The 15638-nt window shown below is 39.1% G+C and overlaps 2 protein-coding genes across 4 annotated transcripts; one reads left to right on the top strand and one right to left on the bottom strand.

Moving 5' to 3' along the window:
- Positions 1–1963: 1963 nt before the first annotated feature.
- ampd3a (adenosine monophosphate deaminase 3a) lies at positions 1964–12554 on the top strand. Of its 3 annotated transcripts, none has more exons than XM_083911746.1 (16): positions 1964–2024; positions 6999–7221; positions 7358–7526; positions 7706–7871; positions 7965–8184; positions 8318–8412; positions 8507–8556; positions 8628–8822; positions 9162–9293; positions 9375–9538; positions 9651–9777; positions 10183–10346; positions 10680–10800; positions 11468–11641; positions 11788–11898; positions 11998–12554. In XM_083911746.1, exons 1-16 carry the CDS (start codon positions 1967–1969, stop codon positions 12172–12174), a joined length of 2346 nt encoding a protein of 781 aa, XP_083767872.1. In that variant the 5' UTR covers positions 1964–1966; the 3' UTR covers positions 12175–12554. The 3 variants fall into 3 exon arrangements, with proteins under 3 accessions (XP_083767872.1, XP_083767873.1, XP_083767874.1); XM_083911748.1 differs by lacking the exon at positions 1964–2024 and adding an exon at positions 3810–3913; XM_083911747.1 differs by lacking the exon at positions 8507–8556 and having other exon boundaries at positions 8318–8447.
- A 122-nt stretch (positions 12555–12676) lies between these two features.
- Positions 12677–15417, bottom strand: lyve1a (lymphatic vessel endothelial hyaluronic receptor 1a). Its single transcript, XM_083911774.1, has 6 exons — positions 15286–15417; positions 14988–15171; positions 14746–14885; positions 13662–13877; positions 13389–13461; positions 12677–13172 (listed from the first exon to the last, which is right to left on the bottom strand). The coding sequence occupies exons 1-6, from the start codon at positions 15365–15367 to the stop codon at positions 13025–13027; spliced, it is 843 nt and encodes a 280-aa protein (XP_083767900.1). The 5' UTR covers positions 15368–15417; the 3' UTR covers positions 12677–13024.
- Positions 15418–15638: the final 221 nt, after the last annotated feature.

Genomic DNA, 15638 nt, shown 5'->3' with positions numbered 1-15638 from the left:
GCTCCTTCACGTACATGAGTTTTTACTTTTTGAATGGGAATTAAGTTTCTGTATGTAACCCTTGTGGTTAAAAAAAAATAAAAAAATAAAAAATCACAGCATGTATAGACTGAATGGATCTAGAACTGGCACACTCAGTGCTCTCTAACTATGTGGTGGTGTCACTGCTTCAGTAAGCCAATCAGCTGCTGACGCCAGTGATGTGATGATAGAATTAAGAAACTGATCAGTGTAGGTTACTGGTAAACAAATATTACCCACTATCCAAGACTTAATATATTTTAGGCTCTATGTCTTTTATTTTTTCCATTGCTGTGTTCAGGCAGCTATTGACAGTATTATTTTGGGGCCTGCTCTTTTCAGCAGGATGTCGGCTAAGAAACCAAATTTTCCCAAAATGCAACTGAGTGAAAGAGGACGGACTGGGGCTGCTTGAAAATAAGCATAAGATGAAGAAGATCTTTTCATACTGTTTGTATCACTGCTCATTGTCACAAAGTTTTGTCACTATTGATGAGGGGAGAGGAAGGCAATTGTAATTATCTGACAATACTGCTGTCTATCAAAATGATACTGGCCCAGGGTTAAAGAGTGAGTCCCTTTACAGCCAACTCTAAAAGTACACTGATAACCTGAGTTGAGTGGATTAGCATCATAATCTCAAACACAGGCAAGCTAAATCAGGGACTGCGGGGCCCATGCTGCTTATGCAGTAAATCTGGGTCTGCGTGAGAAGTTCACCCATGCTGTACTCCAAGACTGCTTATTCTGCTCTGCAAACATATCAGAAAAAGTGCTTTGATCTGTCTGTGAGACTCTGCCCAGAGATTGATAGAACCAGTGGTACAGACAGCTTGGCGTTTTAGTTTCTTTGCATTGTACAAGTAACATGCTCCTGCAGGACCGCATTTCTAGGACTGTATGTCCAGGAATCTAGTTTTCTAGGTAGACACTTGAATGCAGTTACTGTAACCCTAACCCAAACCCTGTTTTTTAACCTAAACTTAACCTTAACCCTTAACAGAATACTTGCAACAATAGAGACACTTACTTTTGCCATGACGTACACTGATGAGCTAAGTCCAGTTGAGTGTTCTGTAATAGTCTTTATCTTAGATGAGGGACTGTAGTTAAAGAGACAGAAGAGTAGGGATTTAAAGCTTTGAAACAAATTTGTCTCCCAAGTTAGTTATGTTATTCATACAATTGGTGTTTATTTCATCAAAATGTCATTCTTACATTGCTGCGATGACTTGTCTGCTCTTGTCTCAGCAAAATGTCCTCCAAATTATCAAAACATTAAGAAGGGAGAAAACAAGGGAACACTACTATTTTACACATTGTACCCATTTTGAATATACTACTATATCCATTAATTCTGCCTGAAAACATGGTGAAACAGCATCATCTTCTGCATTTGTTTGGCTCACGTCCTTGCACTAATCTGCAGCGATGAAAGAGTTAAGGATGGAGTGAGGAGCACTGACGGGAAGAGGATGGGATATCATACACTCCACAACAAGAGCACAGCATGACTTAGGTGTTTCTCTGAGGGATCTAGTGCACAGTTTTACAAACTTCAGAGACAGCAGAGCCTGAGGAGGTGAGTGCACTTATTTGACATATTAGTAGTTGACAACCAGTTGATGATAATTGACAATCGGAGGTAAATATCACTTTCAGTATCTTTCTATCTCCTCAAATCTCCATTCACAATTTCTTTTGATTTTGATTGATTTATAGTCATAAGCAGTTTTGTTATTGTGTATGTGAGATATTATAACTGGTAACTGGTTTATATGTATCAATATAAAAACCCATTCATCAGTGCACTAAAAAGAATGCATCTTGACTTCCAGGAAACGTATCTTTATTAGAGGATAGCTGTAAGTGAGGCTGTTTTGCATTCATGGGTGAGTGCACTTCCTCTGTTTTTATCTTCTCCAGACCCTGGCCACTGAGAAAGATGAGAAGAGGAGACACACCTCTTTTAAAGCAGCAGTCAAGTCCCTGCTTGGGAAAGAGTGAGCTTCTTTACTTCCCCCTCTCATCACTGTATCTCTGTAATGTAAATGGTTTCTCTTGTGTTGTTGTTTTGATAAAGATCCATTTTGGGGGCCATTAACAGCGTGTCTGAGAAAAGACAAAAAAGACTAGATAAAGACAGCAGAATATAGAGTGCTGCGTCTGAGGTCGGGCGATGAGTGGTCGATTAATAGCCTCCTATGGGATTTACAAAGTGAATGGGAAATAATGAATGACTGTCCTTATATTCCAAAGTAACTGTGCAAATGATACATGGTCAGTTCCACATTTCCACATTTCCAGTGCCTTTAAGTAGACTCACAAACACAAGGACACACACACCCACATTACCACAGTCCAGAGCAGCATTAAGATACTTTCCGCATTAGTGTCAGATAATGCTTTCTGCAGAGCTATACTGTTTCTCAGCCATCGGAGCTTATGTTACCTAAACCAGACTCTTTGATCAATAAGAGAAAGAGTCCTGTGAATGTTGAATTAAATATTTTATCTCGTGCTGAGTTAGGGAGTCCTGACTATAGAAAGAACCGCATTTTTATTTTTTAGGGATTGATTGATTGATTACCCTGCAGTGATGGGGTTGTATTTGGAGGTCTCCTTGATGTTAAGTGAATGAGTTTTTTCTCTGTGGGGAATTCAAGCATGCAGCATGTGCAGCATCTGTTGACTCTCTGCCATATTTTTGTTACACTTCGAGGAACATGACCATCTGTACATCACAAGTAGCTAAAACACCTGTTTTTTAGCAGAATTGTTGAAGCTCTGCAAAATCTTTTGATTTGATTAATTGAAAAAATATAAATAAATGCATTTTTAGAAAATCCTAATCAACAAATGGAATAATTAGTTGATCCAGGGGGAATTTGTGATTTTCTTCTTCCAACAAATAGCTTGGCTGCTAATCCAGATAGAGGGAATGATGAGATTAGTCCAATTATTATTATTATGCTAGTTAAACAGCATCAGAACCATACAGTATGGAGGCTATTTTACCACATTGACTGCTAGAAGAGTGTTCTCAGTCTGGTCACTGTGTTATAAATATCTGGGCAGCAAGCAAGTATATAAATTAAATGAATTATGCAGTTCTACATTATACACAGATAACAAATGGATGAAGGGATCATTTGTCTAAAGTTGCAATCTCACAAATCTGAGTGGGAAACAGAGAGTGTAAGGTAGCACAATGTCTTCTAGGGGCAGTTCTTTTTGAGTTTTTAGAGTGACTTTTGCCAGGACACCACGGCTGGATTATGTATTTTCAGGTGTACAAAATGAAAGTCAGAGCCCAGATAAAAACTGTGCTGATAAGCGAGAGAACAGTGCTGAATGGGCAAACGCTTGGATTGGACGGCCTACCTGGGGATTCTTAAGAAAATGATCATAGCAACATGTGGCTTACTGACTGAAAAGGACAACTGCAACGTCAACCTGATTGTGATGCCTCTTTGCGCCAGAAGTACTGAGGAGTTTCTCTTCCTCACTCCCTCTCTATGTGTGTACACAGTGTAAGTGACATAGTTCTTGCGTATTTGTGTTTGAGAGAGACAGTAAGTGAGGGAAATAAATAGAGCAGAAGGCAGCAGGCTCTGTCTACTCAAAGCCCTCTCTTTGTTGACACCCAGTTTTGACATAGTCTCAGGATTAGTAGCTCCGCCAACATGAGGCCACTGGCTCCTTAAAATAGAGAGAGATGGGCAGTCAGGAAAACAAAACTGTAATTGTATGCCACTGTGACTGACTCATAGATTGAATGAGTCTGACCCAGATAGATGCTGAAACAATCTAGTAAGGTACCACTGAGTGCTTTACTGTGTCTAACTTGAAATGACAACAACCCGAGATATGGATATGAGCGGCACCGAAGGTAAGCACAGACCTGAAGAGAGGTATAATGTGAGATAATAGGCAAATGGCAATGAAGTCAAGTCAAGTTTCAGTATAAGCTATCTGTATCACTGCACATGTGCTTTTATTCAGAGCATGTGGTAATAAGAAAGGAGTCGGAGTCTGAGCTGGTCAGCAGCAAAGTTAGACCGCCTGTGTGGGGGAGAAGAGTCCCTGCTAGGTGTTGAGAAGCTTGGACTCTAAGACCAAACTATTCATGGCAGTTTGAAAAAAACAAAATTACTTTTATATGACCTCATAAACTAAATCTGACTTGATGCAAATCAATGAATAAAGAAAGAAATAAAGAAAGTAAGAAAGAAAGAAAGAAAACAAAATGAATAACATTTAACTGTTTAAAGTCCCAACTGGCCACTGGCGGGCCCACTGACTATTTCTTCTTTCAGAGGCTGTAGTGAGCTAAGTTGTAAATCTAAAGTAAAGTAATTTGTTGAATAGGTCTTTAGGTTGTAAAGTTTCATGAAGCTGTGATTATCTTTGAGGTCACAACTCTCTCAATACAATGAAATGTCTACTATGACGACTAACATCATCACACATTAATACAATTGGGCTCATTGAATCCACAAGATTCTGAGTGTCCAGTCAGTCCCAATTAATGCAATTCAAGGTCTATGGACCCCAATATGCATAAATATTTAAATACACAATTTTAGAATAGGCCGAATAACGCATTTGTATTGAACTGAATGTTATTTCATGAGAAAACTGCATGTTTGGCCCCAAACTCGTGGGTACCCATAAAACCCATTTCATTCAGATATCTTGAGGTCAGAGGTCAAGGGACCCCTTTGAAAATGGTTTTGCTTGTTTTTCCCTCGACAATATTTAGCCTAACTTTGGAGCGTTATTTAGCCCCCTTCCAGACAAACTAGCCTAAGGCTATTGGTACCCATGGGTTCCTTAGGTCATGAGTTTCTTTATGTGCACCATAAATTTAAGCTAGAACCTGTTACAGCCTCTTAAAGGCGACGGTATGGGTCTCTGACTAGGCTGGCACCTGGGGTAGAAACGCCCGAATTGCCAACTAGGTTTTCACCTTTTATATTTCATATACAAGGAACGTGCCTCTGTGTTTAGATGCATAACAATAAACACAGTGAGAGAAAATACATATAAAAGCAAGTAAGTTAGCCTACTTCAATTTGATGATGATGATGATGATGATGATGAACCATAATCACTGTGTCCATGGTCATGATGACACGTCCTTGACCCTGGTTGTCATGGCAACCGCAAAGGACCGCAGTAGAAAGCTGTCATTATTTAGCGAAATACTCTATTACCTAAAATTTCAATTCCATACACACCCAGTCTAAACTCAAACACCTGTCAATGTTATTGAAATGATCTTAGCAGCCGCAGCATCTGGATGAGTAACGTCAAAGGTAAAAACGTGTACGAGGTGCATTCATAATAGAGGTCAGCCTAACGATAGCTTGCGACAATGCAATTAGCGTTTTCGCGTAAGGCTCATGTTGCATAAGTTATAACGTGATACAAAGTTACCTAGCCATAGCTACTGTATAATAGTACGTCTAACTTTCATAACGCCAAAACAAAACGTGGCCATTAACTAACGTTAGAGTAACCGTTGACGTAATGTTATATTAATTTACGCTACAGCAGCTAACGTTAGCCGCGCAGTGATTTTAAGAAAGTGTGGTAAGCTTAAGATGTTATAATCAAATTTACGGTTATTTTTTTCTCTCTCTCCGCAAAAGTTTTAGTTTTCAATAGATATCAGTTAACTTCAGTGAGGGGGAAAGCAATAATTATTACTTGTCTTTCAAAGATTTTGTTGCGTTTAGCTAGTTCCTGCCCAGCAGTCGGGACGCGGTTCACTCAACTTTTATGTGTGTGTGTGTGTGTGTGCGTGCTTGACTGTGAGAAAAAAAAAGAAAAATGCCATTCAAATTATTATATGAGAGGACAATTAATGATTGATAAGGCCATCGTCTCCAGATCAATACCGCTTTATGAGCCTATCTCATTTTCACAGTGCATGTGGTGCCTTAAAGCTCTGATGGTGCACACAGCTGTTATCGGGATATAGTGTTGTGTGTCCGGAATGATAAGCTTCCTGGAAGCACCCTGGCAGAGCGGAAAATTGGCTTATATGACACCATGCAGCATGGCCTTTCTCTGTTGGGACCAGAACTGTATCCTGTATCACAGCCATATCAACAAGACACTGTCAGTTCACCCAGGTTATCTCCTTGCAGAAATAGACAGTTCTCTGTTTGACATAGCTGTTGTGCTGTGTCTGTGATGTGAGCATGACTGTAAACAGATGGAGTGTATCCAGGATTTAAACATTTTTTATTATATATTATATCTAATGTTTCCAGCTATGCTGCTGATAAATGCTAAACATAATTACTACCAATAGTTTTATAAAGGGGTGAAAGTCACTGCAACTAAAACAGCATGTAACATGTAGTTCAGGGGGACCTGCATTCCTATAAAGGTCATCAATCTGGAGAATTTAATGAAACTATCTGACACAGTTATTTTCAGTTTAAGTTTGATTAAGACCATCTAGTGATACCATTATAGTATCCCAAATATAACACTAAGTATGACAAATAAAAACAGAAAAAGCAAATTATGGGCAGCAACAACACAGCTAAATAATGGTATAAAGATAGTAAATAAATATGTAAGCTGTTTAAGAGGCATTTTATGACTACATTACGTTGACGTTGTGTGCTGGTTTATTTGTAGCACCAAAAGGTGATTTTTGAAATTGTTTTCATTTGGAATTTGGGAAAATACCCATCTAGGTAGAAAGTGAGGTGTTTAAAAGTAATCTTGTAGAACACAATTTACACAGAGCTCTCCAGGTGGGGATGCTGTACAGCAGTCAGTTCCTAAATGTCCTGCACCCAAACCCTCACACAGGTAGATTTTCTTGTTTACAAAACAAACACAAACTGGTCAGAGCAAGTAAAGATCTGATAAAGAGGGCAGGTCCTCTTTGTATACCATAAGTGCATGCTACCATCACCAGTCATTTTACTGTAGCTTCTATCTTCTTGAAGACATGCCTCGTCAATTCCCGAGGGTAACTCTGAGTGAGGCAGATGAGGAGACACAGCTGCTTGCAGAGAAAGTATATGCATCAGCACTAAAGGAAGAAGACAACAAGGATGCCTTATCAATGTTCACCGTGCCTGAGGACTGCCCAATTGGCCTCCAGCAAGCCAAGGAACATGAACTGCTTAAGGAGCTGGCAGAGCAGCAGTCGGAGCAGAGTACCAAGAGGTAGGCCCTGCTATTGGTCTGGCACCAAACCACAGTAGGAGAATGTCACCAGTCAGATCAATGCCACGAATGAAACCCTTTTGAAATATTGTATCATGACTTCTGGTAAAGTTACCTTATGTTAATTATATTGCAGAAAGAAAAGCTTGAAGATAATTCGTTCCCAGTCAATGTCCCTGCAGATCCCAGTGAATACAGATTTTACAGTCACGCCATACATGTCCCCCAGCTCCACCTGCTCATCAATGCCAGAAAGCTGCCCTGATTACCAGAGGGTCACTATTAGTGGTGATTACTGTGCTGGGGTAAGTACTAGAAACATAAATTTGTGCATCATCATCAAAGAAACTAATGCTTTTGCAGCTTTACCATGTTCCTATTTACTGTCCCAATCTAATTATTGTCAAGTTCACAGAATGGCTGAATGGTTCAACGATTTTAAGATTTAAGATTCATTTATGTGTCATGTCATTTCCCCATTCAGATCACAGTGGAAGACTATGAACAGGCAGCCAGAAGTCTGTTTAAGGCTTTGCTTATTCGCGAGAAATACTCAAAGCTAGCCTATCATAGATTCTGCAGAACCACGAGCCAATTTCTCCGCAGCGCTGAGAACATGAGATGGAGTGAAGAAGATGAGGTTCTACCAGGTTTGAAGTGTATACGCATTATGGTAATTGATATACCCACTGATCATTTATTCTGGTTTATATGACGTAATAAAACAATGTTGTGTCCTCCAGATATGTGCCCGTGTCCAAAATATGGGGAAGACCCCTACAGCATGGAGAATATCCCTGAGAATCTTAACTATGAACTGAAGATGAAGGACGGGATAGTGTGTGTGTATGAGAATGCAGAGGCTCTGAGAGAAAACCAACCCCACGACCTTCCTTACCCAGACTTAGAGACCTTTGCCATAGACCTCAGTCATGTGCTGGCAATGATTGCAGATGGACCAACGTAAGTTGCCAAAACAAAGACTCTACAGCTATGCCGGCTGAATAAACAGTCCTGGTTGTAAAACTGGTTGTTTCCACCTATGCACGCAGTATTTAGTTACACTTACTAAACTGAGGCCCACTCTAATTTTCAGGAAGACCTACTGTCACAGACGACTAAATTTCTTGAGTTCGAAGTTCTACCTCCATGAGATGCTCAATGAGATGGCTGAGCTAAAGGAACTGAAAAGTGTGCCTCACAGAGATTTCTACAATGTTAGGAAGGTTAGATTTACATCTACAGAGTGAATAATTCCCTGAGTGTATGATATTGTATCCAACAGATTGCCTGTGTGAAAACACTTCAGTACATGCTGTTTATTTAAGAAAAAAGGTAAGAAATGCTTTGTGTGTTTTTAAATACTTAATTTGTCAAGTAGACTGAACACTGTTTCTTTCTTTCAGGTGGATACGCATATTCATGCAGCTGCCTGCATGTCTCAGAAACACCTGCTGACCTTCATCCAGGAAACATACAAGACTGGTGCTGACTGTGTGGTGTTGGAAAAGGCTGGTCAAAAGATGACCCTCCAGCAGGTTTTCCACAGTCTCAATAAGGACCCCTATGACCTTACCGTAGACTCGCTGGATGTACATGCTGTAAGAAAATTCGAAAATGCCACCATGCTTTAACATTATGTTTTCATAAAAATGTTGTTTTTTTCTGTTAATTTTAATATGTTGAAATAGGGAGCAAAATGATATGATTTGTAATTATATCTTAATGTGACTATAAACAGTCTATTATGTTCTTGCCGAGACAAAAAAAATATATGGGAATTTCATTTCAAAAATCTGTCTGCTGATCACAGCACCATCACTTTCTTTACCTCTTATTTGTGTCACTTCATTTCAGTACCAATGCAGGTCAAAACCATTATTGAAAGGACTGATCATTCTTGATTCACAGTTATTTTTTGTAATTTCTAACTTTTACAGGGGAGACATACCTTCCACCGGTTTGATAAATTCAATTCTAAGTATAATCCAGTGGGAGCCAGTGAACTTCGAGATATCTTCCTGAAAACAGACAACCTTCAGAATGGAGAGTATTTTGCTCGCATCATAAAGGTATCATATCATGTACTCGCACATTTTAAGCGCACCTTTGCAGAGACAGTTTTAGCACACTCTACTTCTCACCGTAAATAGGAAGTGGCCCATGACCTGGAGGAGAGCAAGTACCAACATGCAGAGCCACGCCTTTCCATCTACGGACGCTCTCCAGAGGAGTGGGACAGTCTATCGAAGTGGTTTATTCACCACAAAGTATTCTCTCCAAACATGAGGTGGATAATTCAAGTGCCCAGAATATAGTGAGTGCTACAGCCTTTAGAAAAGCTCAAGCTTCTAATCTTTTAGAATTTCATAAAATGTGAAATCTTGAAATTTCCTAAAAATGTAAGGCTCTGTTTTTATGTGTTTCAGTGATATTTTCAAGGCAAAGAAGCTGGTACCAAATTTTGCCAAGATACTGGAGAACGTATTCCTTCCTCTATTTGAGGCCACTGTTAACCCACAGAAGCACAAACAACTTCATGTTTTCCTCAAATATGTATGTTTGTGGGAAGTCGTACTTTACTTGACCCTGAACCCCACCACCATCACTACCCATTTAGCATGTATATGCAGTATATAAACACTTAATAAAGGGTTTATTACACACTTAATACAGTTGTAAGATGAGCGATAACTGCTTGTTTTTAAACAGATAATGAATGACAATATAGTAAAGAGTTAAGAGGGTTACAGTTGTGATAATATTAAATATGTCTTCATATGAGACATTCTAATTGTTGACAAATACTGTTTGAGGTAACAAATGAAGCAGTTCATTACGTAAGAATCATAAGTTAGAGGAAAACAAATAACTTATATTTGTGACATGATTATAAAAACAGTTTTCCCTTGATTATCTTTATAAAACCATCCCAGTGGTGAAAGACTATTTTTTGTGCAGGTGTCAGGGTTTGACAGTGTAGACGATGAGTCCAAACACAGCGATCACATGTTCTCCTTCAGGAGCCCAAAGCCAGAACAGTGGACTACAGATGACAACCCCCCCTACAGCTACTACATCTTCCACATGTATGCAAACATCATGGTCCTCAACAACCTCAGAAAGTAAGTGCTAACACCTTCTTTCCTCTTCACAACATACACTTTGAGATTGATGGAGGAAAATGTTTGCCTTTACAAGTAGGAGCTGCGTGTTCAGCACTCAGTGGACAGTTTACATTTTAGAGCTCTCAGGGAAGAAGTGATTCATTAATTAATCATAGGAAACTGAGAAGTATCAAACTTCTGAACACTTGTATAGCTGATGAGAGTAGCTTGGACATCTCAATATGCTGATATCGCTAAATACTCTCAGCTTGATGAATAGGAGGATGAGCAGAATTACATAATGTCCTGCGAGTTGCTTGAGTATTGATTATCCTTTTGTGTCCTCTATAGAGAGCGTGGACTGAGCACCTTCCAGTTCCGTCCCCATTGCGGAGAAGCTGGATCCATCACACACTTGGTCTCTGCCTTTCTCACATCAGACAACATCTCACATGGACTCAACTTGAAGAAGGTACTTCAGATTAATGAACAGGTTAATTCAAATGCTGTTTACAGAACTTATAATGATCAAAAGAATAATCCTTCCCAGAGCAGGGAGGGATTAAGATGGACTCACTCCCACCCCGATATTACTATCCTCTATGCTTTTTGTCCAAAATGCATTACATTAGACCAAAATAGCAACCGCATTTTGAGAACACAGGAGAGTGATTGTTTCATGACCAAGTTGTATTTCAGCTTGTGTATCCAAAATATTCTGCAGTCCTATTGTCCTTCACTATTAGCGATATGGTTCATCACGTAGCAACTGGAAATGGGAGAACTGTAAGACACTATGTTTATGAGGAAAGATACGTTGATGACAATGACTGATATTGATCTGCAACACGAACTGCCCAGATAATCAGTATTTTAGTAATTTTGTTCAATGAGGTAGCAAGCCTCTTACTTTCACTGTGCTTATATAGGTTTTCATCTGGAAAATGTATTCATTAGAATTGCAATAATCCAACTGTATCTGCCAGTATCTAAATCTGGGAGTGGAACAAAATGTAATGCTTTTGATTTAACAATACAATACGTCCTGTAACTGAGCTTGTTTCCGGCTCTGTTACTGTATGTGCACGTGTACAACTGTCAGAACATTATTTATTTTTTTAAACTTCATGTTCCCTCAGAGCCCAGTGCTGCAGTACCTCTATTACCTGGCGCAGGTACCAATTGCAATGTCTCCACTAAGCAACAACAGCCTGTTCCTTGAATACTCCAAAAATCCTCTCCGAGAGTTCCTTCACAAAGGCCTGTGTGTGTCCCTGTCCACAGATGATCCCATGCAGTTCCACTACACCAAGGTAGACAGAAACGAATACAAAGGAGATAAAGTGTTTCTAGTCCAGGATGCCAGAATCTTGGTGTTCATTGTCATAAGCATACTTTTGCAGTGTGCTTAAGATTCTATGTAAATTGTTCTCATCCTTTGATTGTGTCCTGATTCTAGGAACCACTGATGGAAGAGTACGCTATCGCGGCTCAGCTGTGGAAGCTCAGCACCTGTGATGTGTGTGAAATAGCCAGAAACAGTGTGCTGCAAAGTGGACTGTCTCACCAGGTAGTGACACTTCCATTTTTCTCTGCACATTCTCCATCACATTAGATCAACATTGATATTATCTGTCTCCCAAAATGTTTTGTTGTTGTTTGTTCACAGGATAAGAAGCACTTCTTAGGAGTGAACTATCTCAAAGATGGACCTGAGGGGAACGATATCCGTCGGACCAACGTCGCCCAGATCCGCATGGCCTACAGACACGAGACACTGTGCAATGAACTCAGCTTCATAGTCGATGCAGTGAAGTCTGAAGCTATGAATTCACAGTATGAATAATATGGACCTCAAATAAGCATGCTGAACTCTCAGTAATCACCATTCTCCTTTATTTTGAAAAGTGCCAGTGAGTGACTGTGATGATTTAATGAAAAAATACAATATCCTGTCAATTAAAAGCAATGCTTAGCTGGTCACCATTTGATAAGAACTGTGGCAAAATGAAGATGCATGCTTTGGATGACTGATGGCACTTTGGTTCTCAAAGGCTTAAACAAGAGTGGTCAAGGGCCACACGTGTGAAGAATATTCACACACTTGTCATTACACGAACCCACATTGAATAAACAATTGTCCCACACACTCCATTTTGTGATGGGGGTATTTCCATACAGAAATTCAGTGACTATATACACTGTACATCAGACACAGGAACACTTGTGTTTGAGAGAGCGTGACACAGTGTTAGTTGAGACGACTCTGATAACAGGTGATGTCTGGTCCATTTCCTGTCTCTCTAAAGTAGCTTGTTTCAAAGAGGTTTGGAAAAAATATCAATATATTAACGTTTTGGTAGTTCTTTATGACATATGCCTTGTTAACATTGCATTCACATGTATGTTCATTATATGAAATAGTTATGATAAACATCACATTTATTGTATAGCAAACATTGCCATCTAGTGGCTAAACAGCACCATTTAATAACATCAGATGACTAAAAATACTTACACACACGCACATACTGTATATACAGTATATATATACAAAAATAGATGGTCTTCATGGCCATGCATTTACATTACTTTCACAAAAAACAAGGGATGCATCTTTGTCCTAAAAAACAAATAAACAAACTCAGTAGTTGTCCATGGAGTACTTCTAAAAAATATCTCATCAGAAAAAATATTTAACTTGCATCATCATCCACTTCTATCCTCTCATCTTCCTCAGCGGCTTTCTTGGTAACTTTTATATTCTTCACACACGTCCACTCTTCTGTCTCGATGTACTCTTGCTGCTGCTTCATGTCAGAGCTCAGGGCACCACTCCTTCTCCTTTTCACAGAGAGAAAGAAACAAATCACACGATGCACTAAAGAAAGAAAGATGTTTTGTCACAGCTTGAGGAGTACTCTAGTATATATAGTATCGAGCCAATTAAGAACCATTCCACTCTTAACTGATTCTTTATATACTTCATCATACATCATTTTACCACAACAAATCTGCCTTGAGGCCTCAGTATTAATGTTCAAATGGAAAACCACTCACATTTTTAGGTATGCAATGATGATTATTGCAATAAGGAGAAGGGCACAAGTTGAAGTGATGAGTATAGTCTTTGCTGGAACAATAAAACATGAAGGGGAAAATACATTAGTCATACAAACACACAAATCACATCCAAACACTTATGATAAAAGGTCTTTTGTAGTTGTTTCTCATATGGTTTTTACTTGTACTGTGTTTTCTTTGCAGTATGAATCGAATATGACAAAAAGTTCCTCCACAGCATTAATTCCCTTGTGAACAAAATCCGCATACCTCCAGCTGAGCTTTGTTGACTGCCGACAAACCGGGCTGGCTCTGCCTCACTGTCTATGGTTTGAGGAGTTGTGGAGGACGTAGAGTGCGTGGTGCGGGTGGTGTGGGTGGTGTGGGTGGAGCTTGGGGTCTTAGAGGGAGACTGGGTTTGCCCTGAGAAATCCCTCTCGTTCAAAAGACTATCAGTTGTTGCATCCTGCAATTGTGTTGCTGCATCTTTGAATGTAAATAAAGGACATGAGAGATAAGATAAGTTTGCAACTATAGTGAAGTCCTTGTACAGTTGCCTTGACATGATACAGGAAAATATAAAAAGGCATTTCTGGATGGGCTCCGAGCAATAATGGTACATATTTAGTTTATGTATCCTGTTAAACAAACATTTTATAAAACATTAAACATTCATTTCTCATGAAATTTGGAGCAAAGTTGTTTCCCATGAAAAACAGGGCATGTAGAATAGAAACAAAAATGCATCTTAATCCAAATTCAGTCCAAATGTGAATAAAATAACTTGTTAGCACAGCCTGAGTCGACATTATTAAACTATTTGTTTTGTTTGAAGAACAAAAGGTCAGTTAAGGATAGCATGCATGCAGTGGTGGGCTGTAACTCATTAACTCAAGTATTGTACTTGATAGCTTTAGTTACTCACAGACTAAAATTGTACAAACAGAACATATGATGAATTTATGTAACATGATGTCAGTGCATCTTGTTTTGTATGTAGCATATTTTAAACTACCTAACTGCATTTAACATAGATACATAAATGCATCAATAATTAGAATAATACAATTATACAATGTATAAAGAGTAAAAGAGCAGTTTTACAGCATTATGAGTACTTTTACTTTAGATACTTTTAGTAAATGTTTCTGATAATACTTGTACTGTACTTATTAGTATATTTTCAATGCAGGACTTTTACTTTAGTAGAGTTTTTGTACTCTGAGGTATTGTTACTTTTACTTAAGTAAAGCATCAGAATACTTCTTCCAACGCTGCATGCATAATATTTCCAACTAACTGTTGCCTCTTATTTTGTAATGTTAAGCACCAGTGACAAATACATATGTCATACCTGATTCATTGAAGCAAAACACATCAAACTTATTTGTAACAGGGGTTCGCCATTTCACCAAGCCTGTCTGGTTTTGGCCACAGTTAGAAAGAGCTTTGATGCGGGGAATGACTACTAAATGTTCATCAATCCATCCAAACCTAAATAAAAAAACAGAAATCAAAAAACATGACACAACATCATTCACTTTTCACCAAACTCCACAGAGATGACTGAGGTGATCATGTATTCTTTGGTCCTACCTGCATGTTTCTAAACCTCTAGTGAGAGCGTCTTGCACTTGTGCTTTTGAGGCGATGTTCACTCCAAGGGACGAGCAGATCCTCCGAGCTTCAGAGGCATTGAAGGTGTACTGAGGCTGGTTGAGGTAATTTAAGCCGCTAACCTGGAATACTCCAGCAATACTTTGGTTTTCTGCTGGAAAAACTAGAAACAGCATAAAAAACACTTATAGATTTAGTTTCTTGCAGTAAAAAGTGTTGCCTACTTTTATCTACAGACAAAAATGAATAAATATTAAAAAATGCTTTAATTACTTACCTCTGATGCGGATTCTGTCAATATTTCGATCCGAGATGACTGAAGTAACTGACAACACCAATGTGATGCAAAGCCAGTTCATATTTATGACTGGTCAGAGTTGAGTCGGATGAATGCAGAGCGATGACAAATGATGCAAAGTATGCGCTTGTGAACCAAATGACAGGGTTAAATACAGTCGATTCTGCCCAGTGGGGGGGGGGGGGGGGGACTCTGCTATCGCCAGAAAGCAGAGGAAAAGGAAGAGGGAAGTACTGCTCATGGGTCAGATCAAGAGCCATCATATGTTCTAGGAGCAGGGCCCAGGAGACAAAGAGATAAAACTAATATGTCAACAGGAGATAACGCTGCAC

The sequence above is a fragment of the Echiichthys vipera genome (genome assembly GCF_963691815.1).
Source record: "Echiichthys vipera genome assembly, chromosome: 1".
Taxonomy (NCBI): Eukaryota; Metazoa; Chordata; class Actinopteri; order Perciformes; family Trachinidae; genus Echiichthys; species Echiichthys vipera.
The sequence above is the reverse complement of the archived record's forward strand: the minus strand, read 5'-3'. Positions and strand labels throughout refer to the sequence as shown.

What these genes read in the sequence shown, in the direction of transcription:
- ampd3a (XM_083911746.1), top strand. Translation starts at nt 1,967, where the DNA reads ATGAGAAGAGGAGACACACCTCTTTTAAAGCAGCAGTCAAGTCCCTGC. An exon ending in GTGGTGATTACTGTGCTGGG is followed by an intron (nt 7,527 to 7,705) that starts GTAAGTACTAGA and finishes TTCCCCATTCAG; the next exon opens with ATCACAGTGGAAGACTATGA. An exon ending in ACTCGCTGGATGTACATGCT is followed by an intron (nt 8,823 to 9,161) that starts GTAAGAAAATTC and finishes TAACTTTTACAG; the next exon opens with GGGAGACATACCTTCCACCG.
- lyve1a (XM_083911774.1), bottom strand. Translation starts at nt 15,367, where the DNA reads ATGAACTGGCTTTGCATCACATTGGTGTTGTCAGTTACTTCAGTCATC. An exon ending in AGAGGTTTAGAAACATGCAG is followed by an intron (nt 14,886 to 14,987) that starts GTAGGACCAAAG and finishes TTTTTTATTTAG; the next exon opens with GTTTGGATGGATTGATGAAC. An exon ending in ATCATTGCATACCTAAAAAT is followed by an intron (nt 13,173 to 13,388) that starts GTGAGTGGTTTT and finishes CTCTGTGAAAAG; the next exon opens with GAGAAGGAGTGGTGCCCTGA.